General features: G+C 43.8%; 1 protein-coding gene across 1 annotated transcript in view; it reads right to left on the reverse strand.

Moving 5' to 3' along the window:
- Positions 1–21,212, reverse strand: part of P2RX7 (purinergic receptor P2X 7) — a 40,602-nt gene that overhangs the window by 16,589 nt on the left and 2,801 nt on the right. The window contains exons 2-8 of the mRNA XM_058531393.1: positions 12,540–12,708; positions 11,338–11,406; positions 10,273–10,345; positions 9,168–9,264; positions 5,790–5,870; positions 5,019–5,148; positions 1,676–1,812 (exon numbers count right to left, since the gene is read on the reverse strand). Coding sequence (XP_058387376.1) covers positions 1,676–1,812; positions 5,019–5,148; positions 5,790–5,870; positions 9,168–9,264; positions 10,273–10,345; positions 11,338–11,406; positions 12,540–12,708 — 756 coding nt within the window. The remainder of the gene's footprint in view (positions 1–1,675; positions 1,813–5,018; positions 5,149–5,789; positions 5,871–9,167; positions 9,265–10,272; positions 10,346–11,337; positions 11,407–12,539; positions 12,709–21,212) is intronic.

Here is a 21,212-nt window from a genome sequence, read left to right on the forward strand (position 1 = left end):
TGCACTACAAAGAACTTTAGGTAAGACAAGGTTGCAGTGAGGAAGCAGCGTGGCCCAAGAGATCAAGAGTCTTTAAGCTGTTCTTACCAAAAGGATTTCCCATCAAACTGGCAGCCTGAGCTAGTACAGGACGCCCCACCACCTCCACTACCACCTCCTACCCCACACACCGAGAAATGCAAGATAAAATATTTTTTTAAGTCATATCAATATATTAGTGAGCTCAAAACAAGGAAGGGCATTTTCTAGGTGCTAGAGATGAGTGGTGAGTGGGGACTGAAGCCATGTGACCCCTAGGAGTACCCAAACCGGATCTGTATCTGAGGAGCTAGAGTCTTATACTTCTGGGGAAGGGGAGCTGAGGCTGCAGAAGCCATACACAGCAAGGGAGCAAGAACGGGATAGTTTTAGCAAAGTGAAATCATCCAGCACCCAGAAATTAAACTAAAAGCTGGTTCATAATTGATAGATGTCGTACAGTCCCGGGAGGCTACAAAATTACATAATCACCCCAGAGGAATGTCTCCATATCCCATGGCACACACAGAACTTTGCACAGGAGCATTCCTTCTGAAGCCCACCAACAAATATTCCAAAGCCCCACAAGGAGAAATCCCATCCAGGTTACTACAGATAATTGGTCAGTGTAAAAGGGGTTATACTTCTACTGTGTAACTTGTATATATATGGACAGAAGAAGTAGGATCCATAAGGTAAGAATGGAACTCATTGAAACAATTACAGATGGCTATAAAAAGAACCAAATATAAATCCGAGAAATGAAAAATATAGCCATAGAAGTTTTCTTTTAAACCTGAAAGCATATGGTAAAATGATAATAACCTTTGATCTAATAATTCTTCTTCTAGAAATTGATCCTAAGGAAATAATCTGGAATTCCAACAAAGATTTACGTAAAGAGATATACACAGCAGAGTTATTTACAATAGAAAAACTGGAAACACCTCAAATGTCCAAGAATGGAGGAATGGATGAGAAAATCATGAGATGGAAGGGAAAGGGTATGAGTTTTGGGGTCAGAGTGACCTAGGTAAGGATTACGGAGCCTCTCGGGCAAATCATTTCACCTTTCTCAGCTCTACCCTGGAGCACTAATATCTTCCTTCCAGGGTTGTTGTGAGGTGTAGAGATGATGATGTAGACTGCCTGGTATATAGAAGACCCTCCCTCATCTGTAGCTATTGTTATTATTCACACAATGGGATCGTTAATGTGGTGGTCACAGAGAATTTTGAGTGACCAGGGTATGAAAAAACCCACAGAATACCAAATTATATATACCAAATTATATGATATGATCTCATATAAACCTCATGGAAGACTTGGTTAGACAAAGGAAAATTCACCAGAGGGTTATCCTCGATTATCTCAGGATAGAGGAATTATGGGTGATTTTTATCCTCTTCTCTATGTTTTTCTCTTGTTTCCCGAGTTTCTTTTTTGTTTTAAAAAGAGTGTGCATCTCTTTAATAATTAAAAAGAAAAAAAATTCATGCAAAAATCCAGTCACCACCTAGCTCTTAGAAGAAGTCTTTTACATTCATCTTGTTGCCTTGGGAACCAAAACTAATCTTACTGGCTGCTGGGGATGCAATTCAGCCGGAAAGGCACCTGGGGAGCCAAGAGTGGCCAGTCTGACCTGGCGCGCTGTTACCTGAAGTTGTAGCCAGGGTACGAGGACTTGCTGGCGGTCTTGTCGTCAAGGCGGCGGAAACTGTATTTTGGACGGCAGCGATGGAACCAACTGTCCAGGATGCAGTCCCAGTAGATCTCAATGCCCATGATTCCTCCCTGGGGAAGACAATGAGAGACAGTCTCCAGGTCCTGTGGGGTGTGGGTTACGCAGCCACCAGACATCTCCCTGCATAGTGACGATCACTGAAGGAAAGGTTTTCTTTTTAGGGGAAAAATGCCTATTAAAGGTTTCAGAGCCATAAGCACAGCCCTGTTTAACTCACACAAGTATTACAGAGGCAGCTGCAGACACATCTCTCTGCTCCTCCAGTCTGGGACAAACCACCATTAGATTTATTTTCCTTAAATATAACTTTCAACAAACCATTCCCATAATCAAACACCTTAACCCACCCCCCCATAAAGATTAAGTTGAAATCTGTTAGACTGGAATTCGGGGCACTCCATCACATATCTTCTCTGCTTTACCTCCCAATACTACCCTAGAGAAAGCTCTTATTCCAAACTGTCTACACTTTTTCCTAAACACACTTGGCATTTGCATTTCTTTTTTTTAACAGCTTTATTGAGATATAGTTCCCATATAATTTGCTTGCTTAAAGTGTACAATTCAACAGTTTTCAGTATATTCATGCATCTGTGCAACTGTCACCACAATCAATTTTACAACATTTTCATTACCTCCAAAAGAAACCCTGTAAACTTTAGTTATCACCTTTTTATCCCCTCTCAGCCCTAAGCAACCACTAGTCTACTGTTTTTCTCTATAGAGTTCCTTATTCTGAACTTTCATATGAATGAAATCATATATATGTGATCTTTTGTGTCTGGCTTCTTTCACTTAGCATAATGTTTTTCAAGTTCATCCACACTGTAGCATGTATCAGTACTTCAGTCCTTTTTGTAGTGGAAGAATATTCCATTGTATGGATATACTACATTTTGTTTATCCATTCATCATCCTTTGATGGACATTTGGGTTGTTTCCACCTTAGGGCTATTATGAATAATGCTGCTATGAACATTTATGTGCAAGTTTTTGTGTGGACATATGTTGTCATTGCTCTTGGGTATATCCTTAGGAGTGGAATTGCTGGGTACTTTGAAATTTTAAATCTTGGCCCTTGCCCTTTCTCCCAGTAAACTATTTCTCCCATCTGCCTCTCTAGCTAAATTAAGCCAAGCACTCTAGGTACTATAGTGAATATCTAATTTTTTGTCACTCAGCATCCAATTCTCCTTCTTCTGGTAAAAGCACCTGGAATTTTGGGGGGGAAACACCTCTCCCAACTCTCAGTAGTTTGAATGGGGCTGTCTCCTCACCCAGCTCCAGGAGTAGGCACATGACCCAGGCCTGACCAATCAGGATAGTGCATAGACCTGGTGATTGCTTCAGGGATAGGTATATGGCCCAAGGTAGACCAATCAGAGCCCTCCCTGAGACTTTTTTTGCCAGAACTATAGGAAAAGACGTCCTCTATTGGCTGGGACCACTAGCTATAGAGTGTGAAAGTCCAGAGCAGCATTGTCCAATATAGTTTTGTGCCATGATGAAATACTTTATATTCATGCTGCACAATACAGTAGCCACTGGTCACATGTGGCTATTGAACACTTGAAATGTGGCTGGTATGACCAAAGAAATAAATTTTTGATTTCATTTAAGTTTAATTTAAATAGCTGCATGTGACTAGTGGCTACCATATTGGACAGCACAGTTCTAGAGCTTTGGCTTTGCCTCAACATGTGGAGAATCTGCCTGAGAATGACATAATCATTAAAGAAACAACCAAGAGTCAGATTCCTGAGGACATCATTTGAATTTCTGGATGGAGCTATGCTTAAAGCTATCATACCCTTCATTCAGTCAACAAATATTGATTGAGTGTCCATTATGTGTTGAGCGTTACAAGATAATTAACCAAAAAAAAGACAAAGATCCCTGCCCTCGTGGAATTTACATTCTAGTCAGGGAAGACAGAAAACTAACAAATGGATATGTAAAATATATAGTGTGTCAGATAATGCTAGGTGTCAAGGATAAAAATAAACCTAGGAATGGCCATAGGACATGCTGGGATAGGGATGGAAATTGTCATTTTAAATGTAGTGGTAAAGGGAAAGCTTCAAAGAGCTTATATTGGAGCAAATGTTGGAAGTAGGTGAGGGAGATAGCTAATGCTGTGTCTAGAGCAAGATTGTTCCAGGCAGAGAGAACAGCAAGAGAAAACGCTCAAGCTACGAACATGCCTTGGGTCTACTAGAAGGTCCATTCCCCCTGGTTGTTTTACATAAGCTAATATGGTTCCTTTTTTGCTTAAGCCTTGAGTTTGGTTTCTGTTATTTGCCCCCAAAATTACTTTTATATTTATTTATTTTTTGCCCATTCATTTGAGTTGCATTTCTATAACTTGTAACTGGAAGAATCCCAACTAATCCAAGTATGGTAGTCTGAATAATGGCCCCCAAAGATATTCCTAATCTCAGGTCCTAATCCCTTGAACCTCTGAAAGTGTTACCTTATATGGCAAAAGAGACTTTGCAGATGTGATTAAATTAAGGATCTTGAGATGGGGAGATTATCCTGGATTATCAAGGTGGGCCCTAAATTCTCCCTCTTTATAAGAAGGAGGCAGAGGGACATTTGATGCAGAATAAGAAGTCAGTGTGACCACTGAAGCAAGATGCTGTGCTGCTGGCTTCGAAGCTGGAAGAAGGGGCTATGAGCCAAGAACTGGAAGGAATGAAGCTCTAGAAGGTAGAAGAGGCAAAGAAAAGGATTTTCCCTTAGAGCCTCTGGAGGGAGCATGGCTCTGCTAATATCTTTTTATATTATTATTAACATGTTTTAATATTTTAGGTTAGAATTTATGAATGTTTTGCTGAGGTTCATTTATTTTTCATTTTTCCCCAGTTTTATTAAAAAATAATTGACATACATCACTGTATAAGTTTAAGGTGTATACCTGCTGATATCTTGATTTTGGCCCAGTGAAACTGATTTTGAACTTCTGACCTCCAGAAGTATAAAAAAATGTGTGTTGTTTTTAGGCCACCAAGTTTGTGGTAGTTTGTTACAGCAGCCACAGGAAATTAATACACCAAGTATCTCACTCATAGGGTTGTGGTAGGATTAGATGAGATAATGCAGGGAAAGTCTTTGGCACTGTGTGTGGATTTACTAAATGCTCAATAACGAGAACCACATGATTAACACCCAGTAGTCCAGCCTCTTGGTCATTTGACATCTTCCATCTCCCAGCGCACACCCCCACACCTCACAGTACAAAGGCACCACCAACCTGAATTGCCACATCTGCAAAATTATCTCCTGTTTCTCGGAAGATATCTCCTAGTCGGAAAATGGGACACTGTGGATTCTGAGTCTTGTGAAAGGTACAAGTGATGTTTAAACCTGGCAAGACATTTCTCCTGCACATAATGAAAAGCAAACAAACATCACTATTGAAAACTGGGATCCATCTCTTTCACAGGTGTGAGCCAGTGTGGTAGCTGGACCTCCATGAGGTCCCCCAATGATCCCCACCACCCAGGATTCACACCCTTGTGTAGTCCCCTCCCACGTTATACCAAGGTTGTTCTTTGTGACCAATAGCATATGGCAGAAGTGGTGGTGTGTCACTTCCAAGATTAGGTTGTAAAAGACTGCAGCTTTCATCTTAGTTACTATCTTGCTTGCTTGCTCGCTGTCTCTCTTGGATCATTTGCTCTGGGGGAAGCCAGTCACTATGTCCTAAGGTCACTCCAGCAGTCCTAGGGAGAGATCTCCGTGGTAAGGAACTGAGCCCTCCTGCGGACAACCAGGTGTGTGAGCTCAGAATAGGATTCTCCAGGGCCAGGTGAGCCCGGAGATGACTGCAGCCCCGGTTGACAGCTTGAGTGCAGCCTGAGAGACCCTGAGCCAGAACCACCCAACGAAGTCATTCCCAGATTCTTGATCCACAGAAACTGGGTGACATAATAAATGTTTGTTGTTGTAAGCCTCTAAGTTTTGGGGTAATTTGTTAAACAGCAGTAGATAACTAATATGGCCAGACATTCTAGGCACTTACGTGGTGTAATTGTGGCCAGGGAAGTCGATATTATTCTTGATGAGCACAGTGAAGTTTTCAGCACTGTTCAAGAGCGCAGGCCTAAGAGAGAGAACAGTGGGCCAATAGGACCAGAGGCTTCCGGTTTCTTGCTTTGGTCACTGCGACGAGTGAAGAGAAATGCAATCTAGTGGGCCAAACCTTCTAAAATTCTCCCCAGCTCCTCTAGGAATAATTTCTCCCTTCTTGAGACCCCACAGCATTTACTATAACACTTCTCACACTCTGATGTAATTATATGTTTAGGTATGTGCAGTGGTGTGCTGGTAAATGTTTAACAACTAGAGCTCCAAGAAAAAAAAAAAAAGCCCAAATATGTAGCATTTACTGATTATTGTGTTATAAATACTCCCACCGTGGCTGATTTCAAGCTACTAATGGGACATCACTGAATTTGGAGTTGTGAAGGGATGAGCATAACTGGCTCAGAGCTGGTACAAGCCAGCTCCAGCATGCCCTTGTTTGTATTTTTCCCAATAGGCTTGGCATTCCTTCAGGGCTGGGACTATAGTTCTCTTATTTTGGCATCCTCAGCCTTTAGCAGAGGGCCACACACATATAGTTGACTCTATCAGCCATTCTCTAGAGGCTCTGAGTAGCATAAAGTTCTCTGTAAGTTAGAGGAACACAAATTCTAGACTGCAGGAAGGTCCACTCACTGTCCATCCATCCATCCATCCATTCAATAAATATTTACTATACTGGGGACGGGGCTTGGCCCTGGGAATATTTAGTGATGAACAAGACAGTCAAGGTTTTGTCCTTATGCAGTTGACAGTCTGTTAAAGATGGAGAGAACTGGCTGTGGATAAAAAGATACAGCTGCTACCTTGTTGCTTGGCATGCCTGAGTAGGTGGCAGGTATATATTGAGAGCAGCACAGGGAGAGGATGGAGGGTATTTGGAAGAGGGCACCAAAAATGATTTGCTTTTTATTCCGGGACTTCCAGAGCCCAGCTTTGGGTCTATTTGGGATATAGCTATGGTGAACAGTGTAATTTTTTGCCAGTCCAGCATCCATTTCCCCTCTGGAATTAGCTCCTCAATTTTCTCCCTTTGCGGAAGCCAGGTTTCTTCCACTCTCAGTCTAGAGGGTTGGGTGAGGATGAGTCCATCTCCTGCCCATCCCTACAGCTCCCAGGGTGAGCAAGTGACCCAGAGCTGGCCAAACAGTGTAATCCAATCCTCTTGGCCACAGCGATTGGTTTGTAGATTTTCACATGACTTAGGCCAATGAGAACCTTCTAGGACTTTTGTAGGAACTATTGGAAAAGAAAAAATCATTTTCTCTAGGATTGTTAGTAGTAAGGATGGTGTAAACCTGGAGTTCCCTGGACCACAGTGTGAGGAGAGCCAAAATAGAAGAAAGAATAACTGGAGGGGAAGAAGAAGAGAGAGAGGGAATCTTAATGACATCAGTTGAGGCCTGGATCAAGCCTTGCCCGAAACCAGTACTTCTGGACTCTTCATTTACAGGAGTCAAAAACACAACCCAAAAAATAACATTCCTTTTTTTTCTGTCACTTGCATTAAAAAAAAATCTCATTTACGACAAATGCCTGCTATGTGCAGGAACCTTTGCCTGTAGAGCGTTCTAAATCTCACGCTTCCTGGACAACACTCTAAGAATCAGACGACTACAAGATCCCTTTTATTCCTTTCTCATTACACTTATAACTTTCTATCTGGAATTACAGCTTTCTGGGCACGTCTTATCTCTTCGGTTAGATTGCAAGAGCCTTGGGACCTGCTCCCTATCTTCTTGTATTTTACATAAAATTTAGCACAATATCTTGTGCATAGTTACATGTGAAATAAATATCTAACACCCACTATGTAGTGATGGATGTGTTGAAAGAATGATTAAATCCCTTCATATAATATACGAGGAAATCCCACTTCAGGGAGTTGCTTGCCCAAGGTCATGACCAGCACAATGGAGATGCATAGTATTTATCTGATGAATAAGTTGGTGACAGAGCCTGGACTGAAAACCAGAGGCAATCAAGAGGCCCCTTGCCTTGAAACAGGGACTATTTGAGTGTAGGCTGACTGGGCAATTCCTTCTGTGACAAAGAAACTTCCCTGCCCTAGAAATGAACCTGGGTGGTGCCATTAATGACTGAGGGCCAGACAGGCTGACACTGCCTAGTGCTTCCCACTCTGACGTGGGAAACCTTTGCCTGAACCTTCTAAAAAGTCAGCTTGGGGCAATCTTCTCTTTGCCCCACAGATGCTGATGGTGTGGTCCTGAGTCACATTCATCTAGGGCTGTACTCTCCAATGTAGTAGCCCCTAGCCATGTGTGGCTATTTAAATTAAAGTAAATTAAAAATTCAGTTGCTCAGTTGCAGTAGCCGCATTTCAAGTGCTCAATCACGTGGCAAGTGGCTACCGTATTGGACAGTACAGGTACAGAACATTCCCATCATTGCAGAAAGTTCCACTGGACAGTGCTGGTCTAGAACCATCACACTTCTAGGGGCAGATCATTTGTGTGCATGTCTGTGTGTCTGTGTCTGTCTGTGTGTGCGTATGTGTGTGTTACTGAGCATTCACTATAAGCCAGGCATGGGGCTCACTTTGCAATCACTGTAAAAGTATCATTTCATTTAATTCTCCCAACAGCCCAGTGTGGTAGGTGCAATTATTATCCTCATTTTACAGATGAGGAAACTGAAACTCAGAGAGGCTAATTAAGCCACTTGCCCAAGGTCACACAGCAAGGATGTGTTACAGCCAGGATTTGAATCTAGGTCTCTCTGTTCTCTGCAGAAATGCAATCAGTCCCTGTGGTTTCTGAGATTTAACATCAATTTCTGCCTTCTGGGCCTGATCTTGAGTGTTAAAGAGAAGAATCAATACAGGGGACCACCAAATCTGTATGTTACCTGTGACCATTCAAGAAAACTTCCCTTCCCTCCCTCCCTCCTTTCCCTTTCTTTTCTTTCTCTTCCCTTCCTTTCCCCTTCCTTCCTTTTTCCTTTCCTCCCTCCCACCTTCTTATTCTTAATCACTCAGTAGGGACACTGACCAGTCAGACCCTGCTGTAGCACTGGAGGTGCCCCAGGAGGTGCTGGAACAGCCAGGGGGGCAGGGGCACCCAAGGGTGCTTAGGGTGACAGCTATTTACCAGTTGGTACAAAATTATTTCAATATTTTAACTAGTGTAGTCCTCCCAGAGATCACCACTAGCATGGCTGGCAATGAGGATCACCATGCTGATAGGACCCAGGACTTTGGGGGCTTCGCTGAGAAGGGAAGCCAGAGCAGCGCCTGGCAAGGCCCCGTCTGCTCACTGCTGAGGGCCACGGTGTCTGTCCCCACCCTGCAACTCACCGGGGGGCATCTTCCATTGCCTCGATGGGACACCAGGCAGAGACTTCACAGGTCTTCTGGTTCCCTTTGTACAGTACACATCTTCCAGTCTGGATTCCTGTGAGGGTCAAGGGGTCATAGAAGCACCTTGATGTGTGAAAAAACTGTGGGGAGGAAACTCTCCAGGAGGCACGTGATTAACTCAACCCAAGCAAGAGACTATACTTTTCAACCCAAGCAATGTTGGTTTCCGTGAATCCCAATCTGAACCACAAACTTACACAAGGCAAACCAACAAAGCAACACATCAAGCGGTAAGCTTTTATTAAAAAAGCATCACAGAGAACACAGAAAGACCATGGATGCTGTAGGTTCTTTTGGTTTCTTTGCAAGAAAAGATGCCTGAGAGGGGAGATGAACAGGGTGTATTCACTTGCCTGTATAAATGGGCTAGAACTTGGCTTCTAAATGGGTATCTGAGTCCTTCTAAGAGTATACAGTACGTACCAGGGAAGTGCAAAACCATGGAATAAACACGGCACATCTTCCTGGAACATCAGTGTCACTAACAGATTTCCGAGGAGAAAATTAAATAGTAAGTAACATTAAAATGATCTCTGTACCAGCTCAGGCACAAGTGTGTTATGGAATAGAATATAACATTCATATACCTTTTTGTGTATGTGTGTGTTATAACCACTGATGGTTTTTTCTTTTTCGTGGTAGTTTTTTTATTGTCATGTGCCTCTTCAAGTTAAAACACGAGATATGGAAATTCTGCAGGTTAATACGGGTATTGCATCCAGGTGGGAAAGTTTAGAATACTCAAATGAGTATTTTTTATGAATTAGATTTTCAATTACCATTCAATTTTTCTAACAATTAGAACCCTGTAGGTGCTAATTCGAGGTTTTCAGGAGCTACCCTCACTGGGCAATTAGAGTCATATTCATAGCAGCTCTGTGCTCTGAGGCCTAGGGGAGAAACAGGCTGTCTCACGGCCTGGTGATGGTGGAAGAAGGCAGCTGAGAGCCAGAGCTAAAGATCTGAACTTTAGGGCATTGCGAATGTCACTAAGATGCCAGACCATCCATCCCCAGGATTCCAGAAAAAAAACAGAACGCACCTTTGCTCTGCGGGTCCATCCATCCCTTTTTACAACCCCTGTCAGAGGAACAGAGCGTCCTGCGCGTGGGATACTGCAGGGAGGAGGACAGGATAGTGGGGAGTAAGCAATGTATGTCCCTAAGATACCGAAAAGTGGACGTCTATGTCCACACAAAAACCTGCATGTAGATGTTCACAGCAGCCAAAAAGTGGAAACAGCCCCAATATCCATCAACCGGTGAATGGAGAAGTAGAATGTAGCGCATTTATACAACGGAATTTTATTTGGCCATAAAAAGGAATAAAGTACTGATCCACGCTACAGCACGAACGAATCTTGAAAACATGATGCTACGTGAAAGAAGCTAGACACAAAAGGCCACATATTGTACGATTCCACTTATACGAAATGTCCAGAATAGGCAAATCCATAGAGACAGAAGGTAGATCAATGGTCGCCAGGGGCTGAGGGAAGGCGGGAATGGGGAGTGACGGCGAATGGCTATGGGGTTTCTCTTAGGGGTGATGAAAATATTCTGGAATTAGATAGTGATGATGGTTGCACAACATTGTGAATATAATAAAAACCACTGAACTGTACACTTTAAAGTGGTGGATTTTATGGTATGTGAATTATATCTCGATAAAAAATAAGAAATAAAAATCTAAAAAGCGGATGTCAGGGCAGCCAGGGACCCCTTTCAGGGAGGGCCCGTGGGGTGGTGAGCAGGGGCCCTGCTCTGAGCAGCCCTGTGGCTGCAGAGCTGAGCGAAGCGGACAGGCACAGAGGCTCTGCAGGAAATGTGGAAATAAGGGACGCCAGCCAGTGCTCTCTCCTGGCGGAGAAAACGATGTCAGTCAGGTCTCAGGGCTGAGGACAGAATAAGGAGAAGAGAAACGAGATGACTTGGTTTATGCGTTATTCGACTGCCCGTTTCCCAGGGAGCAGGTTTAACGGCCAGTGCTAGGGAAACCAGAACGTGACATAGATGTGAAAATAGCCTCTGCTCTCTATCTTCCTCTGACCTGTGCCTCCCGCAAGAACTCTTATCACTCTTCCAACCACTCCGGGTCCCCTCCTTACCTCGGGACACAACCCCCGCTGTTGGCCTTCTGTCTTGAGAAAGTTTGTCATCACAAAGAATGAGTTCCCCTGCAGAGAAAAAGGAGAGAAGGCAAATGCAAGGCCTTTGAGAAGCTGGAAAGAACTACTTAATCATAATAATCCAGTTTGCTAAGTGCCTGGAGGCGAACCTTCCCACTCTTCTGAGCTTCAGTCTAGAAATCAGGGTCCTGGAGCAACTCGGACCACGCAGAGGGCTTAATATCAAGGCTGGACTAGCCGCCCTTCTGAGCCGAGGGAGAGCAAAGGAACATTCAAACTGATTGAGTATTCATTTCCCATTCCAGCCTCAAAAGCAGCCTTTTCAATTTTTTGGACACAGTAAAATCCCATTGAATTGAAACTCAAGAGACCTGGGGAGGCGAAGGTGGGGGTGTGGGCTTCATCAGAACACTCCTCAGCTTATCCAGGACTTTAATTAAAGGGCAAGAGGGCATCCCACCACCTGGGAAATGGCTGGAGGTTTTAATGACCCACTGCTAGAAACAAACAGATAGCAGCTTGGGTTTTATGGTTTTGCAAAGCTTTCCAGCTTCCAGGGGCTGCAAATGTGCCCTCTTGTCCCTCCCGCCCCCCCATCTGTTCTTGGCTGTTCTCAGTCCCACTTTAATTTCTCCTCTTTGATAATTCTACTTTCAATTTTCCCTTTTGCAACTTTAGACAGCCACCTGCTCTTTCTCTGCGATCCACACCCTTCCTTTCTTTGTCGTCTGTATCCTTCCTTTGTGCAAAAACTTATCCAAGAGTGTTTTCCTAGAGACGTTTTTGTTGATAAAATGCATCACAAACAATATGGAATGGCTGGTCCTTTCTAGGCAGAAAGTTCTTTGCCCTTCTGAATCTAGGCAGACTTGATGGCCCTGCTTCTAAAAAGCTGTGTATAAATCAAATGTGAGTGAATCAAATCGTGTTTTATGCACCAGGGCACACTGCTATTTTGAGAAACCCTGTAGGACTTGATAAAGCAAAGAATCATCTCCTTTGAGCTGCTGGATCTGACCCAATTTTGCAATTTTTAGGTTTTCTCAGTTGGGATTTTCACAGAGCTTTTTAAATAGGGCCAATGTTTTTCTGGAGTGAGGCTCTAGGTCCCAGGGGAAGGGGATGAGGCCTGGTAACAGTAACCAGGGGCAAGTCCTGGGAGGATGCTGACAAGTGCTCACCTGCAAGAGGAAGGTGTAATCTGCGGTGTCAAAGACACTCTGCACCACCTTCTTCACTCCGTTCTCGGTGATCTCTTCTCTCACCTCTGCTATTCCTTTCACCTTGGTGTGCACAGAACTGATTAGAGGCTCTTTCCATTGGTACCGTCTGTCACTCACCAGGGCAAAGCTAAATGGCAGACACAAAAAAGTATCAATGGTTTTCTCCAGGGAGGCACAATGCAGTGGTTTTGGATGCAGGGTCCGAAGACCGCCTCGGTTCAAACCCTAGCTTTGCTGGGTGACTTTGGGCAAGTGACTTGCCTTCTCTGCAATTCATTTTGCTTACAGTGGCCTGAACACGCTTTTAGAAACATGAATCAAATAGTTTTTAACCAAATCCCTTTTGTTGTTGTAAAAGTGTAAATTTCACAGAAAAGCACAAAGAACATGAAAAGCTTCCAACCTTCTCCCTCCCAGAGCTTAGACTTGAAACTTTAAGAGTAACTTCCAGAGATCTCTCTATGCCCACAGCTGGACACACAAACATGACCATACTCCACATGCTGCTTTGTAACTTGCTATTTTTACCAGCAACATGTTATTAATTCTTTCCGGGATAGTAATGATAAATGTATGATAGAGATAGATCTATGATATGTAATCATTTTTAATGGTTACAGAGTATTCTAGTAAAACCTGAACTAGTGTTCAGATTGGACAGATTTGAACATAAGAAATTGCCCGTTTTGTAGTGCAAAACAGTAGGATATTGGCAGTTCCACCTAGGAGGCGAGTTGTGATAATTCACCAGCCAGGCTCTTACTTAACTGGATGGATACTTAACTGGAACTTTTGTTCGGTTTTCTCAATTATAAACATATAAACATAAACATTTTTTTGGTAATTATGATATAGCTCTTACTATGTGCCAAGCACTCTTCTAGGCATATTTTAATAACATACTAACTCTTTCAATTCTCATCCCCCCCAAAACAACCCTGTAAGGAAGGTACTGGTATTACTCCCACCTTATAGCTGAGCAAACTGTGCCATAGATGAAGTGAGCCTATGTTCACAGAGTGCTATAGATTGAATGTTTGTGACCCCCCCCAAAATTCATATGCTGAAACCTAACCCCCAGTATGATGGTGTTTGGAGGTGGGGCCTTTGGGAGGTAATTGAGTCATGAGGGTGGAGCCTCATGAATGGATTAATGCCCTTATAAAAAAGACCCAGAAACCCCTCACCCCTTCCGCCATGTGAGGACACAGCAAAGAGATGGCCATCTATGAACCAGGAAGCGGGTTCTCGCCAGACACCGAATCTGCCAGCACCTTCATCTTGGAATTCCCAGCCTCCAGAACTGTGAGATATAAATTTCTGTTGTTTATAAGCCACTCAGTCTGTGGTATTTTGTCACAGCAGCCCAAACAGGCTAAGGCACATAGTAAGTAGCAACACTGGCTCCACAGCTTATGCTCTTATGGATGCTTTTGTAAATGGAATTGTTTTCTGAATTTCTTTTCTAGATTGCTCATTGCTGGTATATAGAAACACAACTGATTTTTGTGTGTTGATCTTGTACCTTGAAACTTGACTGAATTGGTTTATTAACTTTAACAGTTTTTTGGGAGTTCTTTGGGTTTCTCCATATATAGGGTCATATCATCTGAGTATAAAGATAGTTTTACTTCTTCTTTTCCAATTTGGATGCCTTTTATTTCTTTTGCTTGCCTAAATGCTCTGGCTAGAAGTTCTAGTACAATGTTGAATAGCAGTGGTGAAAACAGGCATCCTTGTCTTATTCCTGATCTTCGGGGGGAAGCATTCAGTCTTCCTTCTTGAGGCTCAGTTTATTCTCTTAAGCACTATACTTCATTTCCTCTCTACCCTCCTGTTCCCTGTGGTCAGGCATGTACTTGCACAAGAATCTTTTCACATCTAAGGTGTTAAATCCTTAAGATAAATTTCTGGGTCAAAGGATGTACATATTTTATATCTCAATTTATTTTTCCAAACCACAAAAAGGTGAACCATTTCATACTTCCACCAGCAAAGCAAGAGTGCATACACCACCTTTTAAGAGGGCCTTGACAAACAAGAGTGTGGTTGTACGGGCTTGGCTGAGATAGCAAAGGGTCTGGACACCGTGTTGGGGGCACACAGCTGGAGGGATCAGAGCTCTTATTTTTGAAGAGGAGAAATACAATAGCAGGGTATAGCCATTTGAAGAGTGTCAAATAGAAGAGAGACCACAGAGCAGAACTCTAACCAAAGGGGAAAATTATGGGGAGATAGATTTTGGCTCAATGTAAGGAGGAAATGTCTAACAGAACAGGCTTTCCTGTGGTTGCTAGTTAGTGACAGTGATGATGATGATGATAATTTCCATTTATCTCCTCATCTCTCGCTCTCTGGTCTCCTCTCCATCTGCATTTTAACATCATTTCCCAACTTAAAAATAAACCCTCTCTGAACCCCACATTCTTCTACCACGACTTGCTGCCTCTCTTCTCTTCTCTTCTTGTAAATGTTACCCTATCTGGGAAAAGGGTCTCTGCAGAAAGGAACCAAGTCCTTTGAAAGAGTGAGTCACCACATTCATTTCCACATCTCCATTCACTCCTCTGCCCACTCCAGTCTGGCTCCCGCCCCCACCACTTCTCTAAAGCTTCTCTTGCCAAGAAAACAACAACGTCATCATCACTAAATGCAATAGACACGTCACAGACCTATCTTCCTGGAACTCTCAGCAGCATTTGACGCCAATGACCATGCACCCCCTCCCTCCCTTTTTTCCTTTAGCTTCCTGGAATCCACATTCTCCTGACTTTCTTTGGATCTCCACGACCATCCCTTCTGATAATCTTTCGGGGGCTTCTGTGCTTCCCATCATTTAAAGGTTAGCATTCCTCAGGGTTTGTTCAAAGCCCTCTTGCCTTCTCATCTACATCGTCTCTTGCTGGTCAATTGCAGCTACTTCCACGGTGCTAGTTACCATCTATATGCTGGTGATATGTAAATCTATTTCTCCAGCTCCAGATTCATATATCCAACTACCCACTAAGCATCTACATTCGTGTGTCCCATAGACATCTCAAACTCAATGCCTTCAGTTCTAAACTCATCTTCCACCCCAAATGGGCTTTTTCTCCCACATTTCCTATCCCAGTAAGTTCCTCCTCCTTGCCCAAACCAGAGACATCGTGCACTCCTTAACTCATCCTTTCCTTCATTTCCTCTCATCCATTCAATTGTCAAATCCTATTGTTTTATCTTCCTAAATTCAAATCCATCTACTTGTATACCACTGTCACTTCCTCAGTCCAGGTCACCATCAACTCTCACCTGGAGTACCCCATAGCTGCCTAAATGGTCTCTCTCCCTCCATTTGCACTCCTGTCTCCTCCATTCTCTACGTTACTTTAGTCAGAGCTTGGACTCTAGAGCGAGACGCTTGGGTTCAGTGTTACCACTACCGCTCTACCACTTACTAGGTGCGTGGCCTTTTGTAGGTCACTTAACCTTACTGAGTCATCACTTCTTCTATAATAAGGTGATATTAATATTATGTTGGGCAGGATTTATAATTCTAAATAACAGAATCCACTCTGCTGAGTTTAAGAAGAAAGATTGTCTGAAAAAAGCAAATCTGTAGAGGCAGAGAGTAGATTAGTGGTTGTTTGGGTCTGGGGGGTAGGAATGAGGAGTGACTGCAAATGGGAATGAGGGATCTTATTGGGGTGATGAAATGCTCTAAAACTGAATTATGGTGATGGTTGCACAACTCAGCAGATTTACTAAAAATCATTGAAGTGTATGCTTAAAATGGATGATTTTTATGCTAGACAAATTATATCTCAATAAAATTATTTAAAAAATAAAGGAAGAAAGAGATTTTTAAAGGATGTTAGGCCATTCATACAGTCTCTTGGAGGACCAAAAACCAGGCTAACTTAGACACTACACAGCTAGGAACAACATCCAGGGAACAGAGAAAACACCGCCAGCCATTGCTGAGCTCTAAAGTGGGAAGTCACAAACACAGGGCAGCCTCTGTCAATCACATTCTGCCCTGTGGCAGGCAGACTTCTAAGATGACTGCAATATTTCCTGTATCTTGGCAGTCACATCTTGCCTAATCCCCCACACTTTGAGTATGATGGATATACTTTCAACATTAGGTTACATTATACAGTTGACCTTAAGACAGGAAGATCATCTGGGCGGGCCTGACCCAATCACATGAGCTGTTTAAGAGCAGAGAGTTTTCTTTGGCTGATCCCAGAAGTTAGAGATTTGAAGCATGAGAACAATTCATTGTGTCATTGCTGGCTTGAAGATGGAAAGGGCATGGCAAAAAATGCAGGTGGCCCCTAGGATCTGAGAGCGGCCCCTGACTTACAACCAGCAAGGAAACAGAGCTCTCAGTCCTATAATTGTCAGGAATTGAATTCTGCCAACAACAAGAATGATCTTGGAAGTGAATTTTTCCCCAGAGTCCCAAGGTTAGAACTCAGTCCAGCCAACACTTTGATTTCAACCTTGTGAGACCCCGAGCAGAGAACCCAGTCACACCATGCCCAAACTGCTGACCTAGAGAACTGTGAGCTAATAAGTGGGTGTTGTTTTGTGCCACTAAGTTTGTAGTAATTTGTTACACAGCACTGGAAAACTAATACAGCCCTTTCCTCCATGGGGAAGCTCACAGCCAGCAGAGGGCCAGAGCAGGGTCTCTAAAGCATGGGGTCCAGGGAAGGGGTCCCTATTGTGTGGGTCAAGGATGGTACTGCCTCCAGGCATTCCTAAAGATGAATTCTGCTCATGCCCAAGACCCCATGTCATTCCCTGTATACCAAAGTGTTGCACAGCACATGTGTTCGAAAAGCTTGGGTCTCATGCGTATGTCCTAGCTGCAAGGGAGGCTGGGAAATTAAGTTGTGACATGTAGTCGAGAGGTGGAGCCCATAACATGGGAATTTCCCCATAGTTATGCTGTTCAAATCATGACTACCCACCATGAGAACCAATCTTGTAGGATTATTTATGATGATCAAACAGGCTAATACATGTCACAAGCTAAAAACAGAACCTGACCCGTGCTAAGTACTCAGTAGGTGTTACCATATTGAAAACAGAAAGCTCTCTCTAAAACAAAAATATGAGCATAAAACCCTTAATGTTTTCCATATGGTTGAAATTTTTCATAATAAAGTGTTGGTGGTGGGGTGGGGAAGACTCTTCATGCTTTCTCAGTGTCCTCAGGATGAAGTTCGAGGTTGTTCACAATCTGATCCCTGCTGGCTTCTCCAGTCCCACCTTTGCCTCCCCTTCTGTGGCATTTTGCACATCAGCCAGCTGACACACGTGCAGTCCTGTGAACAATCCATATAATCTGGTCCTTCCTCTTCCCAGCACTATGCTAAGAACCCAGGAGGGCTGGAAGATTCCTGCCCCGGGTGGGAGGCTAGGCTAGAGTGGTGGTGCCCGGAAGCCTGTGGGTGCATGAGAGCTGGTCCACAGAGAAGCCTGCACCACTCCACAATGAAATGAGAAAACCAGGACAACAAGGCAAGCTCTTCATAAAGCTAAATTCATTCGTTTGAAAGGATCATGCTTATTTTTTTTAGACTACGTGCTTCCAGCTTTTTTAATGTTTCGGTTTAGACATTAATGAAGGGATGCTGCTAGATGGTCGTAGTCGGGGTATTTTAATAGCTTGCCTGACATCGTTAACAATGCTATGTTAGTTGGCAAGCTTACCTCTCCTCGGTCTTCCTCATGTCAGTAAAAGGCAGCATCATCTACCAAGAAACCTACAGTCATCTTTCACCTCCTATCAAATCCATCAGTTCTATGTCCAAACATATCCCAACTTTTCCCACTTCTCTCCAGCTGCACCATCCTACCAAGTCACCATCTTCTCTCATCTGGGTGACTCCAGCAGCCTTCTCACTGGTCCCCCTGACCATCACCCTTGCCCCGTACAATGTACATTCTGCACAGTGGCCTGAACACGCTTTTAGAAACATGAATCAAATAGTTTCACTCCTCTGTATAAAACTTTCCAGTGACTTCCCATGACGTTGAGAAACAAATCTCAACTCTTCCCGTGGTCTGGCCCCTGCCTACCTTTCTGACCTGGGCTCCTACTCCTCCCTCCTGTCTCACCGGGTTCTGGAACATGCTGTCCTTCTGGCTGTTCCTTTTTTTGCTTCCAGACATTTGCATTTGCTATTCTTTTGGTCCTACGTGTCAAATGGCTGGATTCTTCTCCTCCTAAAGGGGGAGTCTCCTCCTGAAGTGGGTCTTCTCTGGACCCTGCCATCTCTATCACATCACCCAGGGGTCCAGGGAGGGATGAGAATGGGGCAAATCTCTTCATATTTCTGTTGCCCTGAAGTGGCAGGGGCCATAGGGGCCATGCCAAGGTTGGATTTGCCCCTCCCCAGCCTCTGGTGCCTGCTCCCACCTCCATGGTGAACTCACTTCCACTCAGCTGGAGGAGGCCCAGCCTCACAGGTGTGTGGCTCCCACGAAGCAGGCAGCCAGCCAGGATCTACATTTTAAGGGCCACAAACTAGCATAACAGCACCGTCGCCATGGTGACAGACAGCCTGAGGCTGTGTAGGACAATATTGAGTTTGCTGTTGGCCTAGTGGAGGTTGACCAGGTGAGGGAGAAGCAGTTGTGAGTGGAGTTTGTTCTCCTGTTTCTCTCTCAACCTTCCCTAGTCTTCCGTATTCATTGGAAAAGCTTCTGAGAGGACTAGTCTCCAGGGAGAGGGAAATCTTCACAAGAGAATGCAAATATCTTTTACTTATCTGCTTAAAATCCTCCTATGGCTTCTCAACTCACTCAGAATAAAATCCAAAGAACTCAGAGTGGCCTTCAAGGACCCGAATGATCTGCCCTCTCTCCCCCACCTATGTTACTTCTCCAACTCACCTACAACCTCTCTTTCACTACTTTGTTCACTCTGCTCCACCCACACTCACTTCCTTGCTTTTCCTTGAACAGCCTATCAAATCCCCACTTCAGGGCCTTTACACTTGCTGTTCCCTCTTCTCCCAGATACTTCATAGCTTGTTCCCTCTCTTAGTACAGTTCTCAGCCCAAATTTCTCTACCACACATATGTTTACACCTGCCCCTCATCGTTCTCTTTCCTCTACCCTGCTTTATTCTTCATAGCACTTATCACCATCAGACATTTTATGATGTCTCTTTGCATTTTTGTATCATGTCTCCCTCCTCCACTGGAATATAACCCCATGAGTTGCAGGAACTTTGTTTCACTCACTGTTATAATCTCTGGCGCCACTGAACGGTGCTTGACTCATAGCAGATACTCTAAAATTTATTTGGGGAATGAATGAATAATGGAGAAGGACAAGCTCATGGGATGCTCATCCCAGCCTCCCTCCTTGTTCTTCACTTGCCCTGGCCAACTCAGAAAGACGAAGAAGATCATGGTGAAGAAGGAAGAACAATTGGCCAAGGAGTGAGAAGACCCAGTGTCTGGGCTTTCTCAGTCTGACAGGTAACCAATTCAGCAGTGTGATTTGTGGGTTAAGAGCATTGGCTTTGGCTTCGAATCCCTTTCAAAACCCACTTTCTAACTGGATGATCTTTTAGAATTTAACTCCATCTTTCATAGCTTCTGTTTCCTTATCTGTAAAATAATGAAAAGAATACCTATGTCCCAGCATATCAAATGAGATGATATAAATAAAGCCAACAAAAAAGGAAGTTATTTTTATTGTCATTCAGGTTTTTGAATCTCATTTTTCCTGGGAGTATAATCATCATTATCCCAACTCATCGAGGCCAGAGGATAAAACAGAATCATAGGTTAGAAAACTCTATGGAATTCCAGGAACTGATTCTCAGAGGAAATTTCTGTTGAGAATACCAAGGGCCCAGCCTTGGCAATAACCTGGGGCCGAGTCTTCACAGCCCAGGTGCAGGGCTGAGACAAGCCAGGGATAGAGCAGTAGCCTTCAGAAGTCCCTGGAATTTCTGGCTTTTGGAAAGACCTTGTAATGGATGCTTGGTTTTTGTCTGTCTCTCTCACCCCATTCCCCACTTTCTTTTCCCATTTCCTCTGGCAACCGAATTCTTCTTTCCTGAGGAAAAGATACTGGATGTGGTTCAGGTCGGGCTCATTCTGCTCTGCTGATCTCTCCCTACTTCCTGCCACAAGAGGGAGCACATGACTCAGGGCTGGCCAGGCAGGTGACACCAAGCGCCTAGCCACAGTGATTGGCTCAGGGATGGATACGTAACTCAAGCCCAACCAATCAGAGTCTTTCCTGGAACTTTCCTGCCAGAGCTATCAGGAAAGACTTGTTTGTTCCTCTGGGATTGCTAAAAGGGGAGGATATGAGTGTGCTGTCTCACTATGTAGAGAGCCTATTCAAGAAGAAAGCCAAGTAGAGCCAAGAGACCCAGCCCTGATGACACAGTTTGAACTTTTATAACCATCCATGTCTGATCTCTTCCACTGCCCAGTTACTTGGCAATGAATTCCCTGTGTGGTTTGGTGGCTAACTTGAGTTAGGTTTCTGTCACTTACTATCCAAACAATTCTGACTAACACAGACTATTCAGCATCCTGTCCATACACTTCTGCCACCCTGGAAGCTGGAGCCACTTGACCCCACCTGTAGCTGCCTCCCCTGCCTTTAGC

Source organism: Diceros bicornis, chromosome 35, assembly GCF_020826845.1.
Source record: "Diceros bicornis minor isolate mBicDic1 chromosome 35, mDicBic1.mat.cur, whole genome shotgun sequence".
Taxonomy (NCBI): domain Eukaryota; kingdom Metazoa; phylum Chordata; class Mammalia; order Perissodactyla; family Rhinocerotidae; genus Diceros; species Diceros bicornis.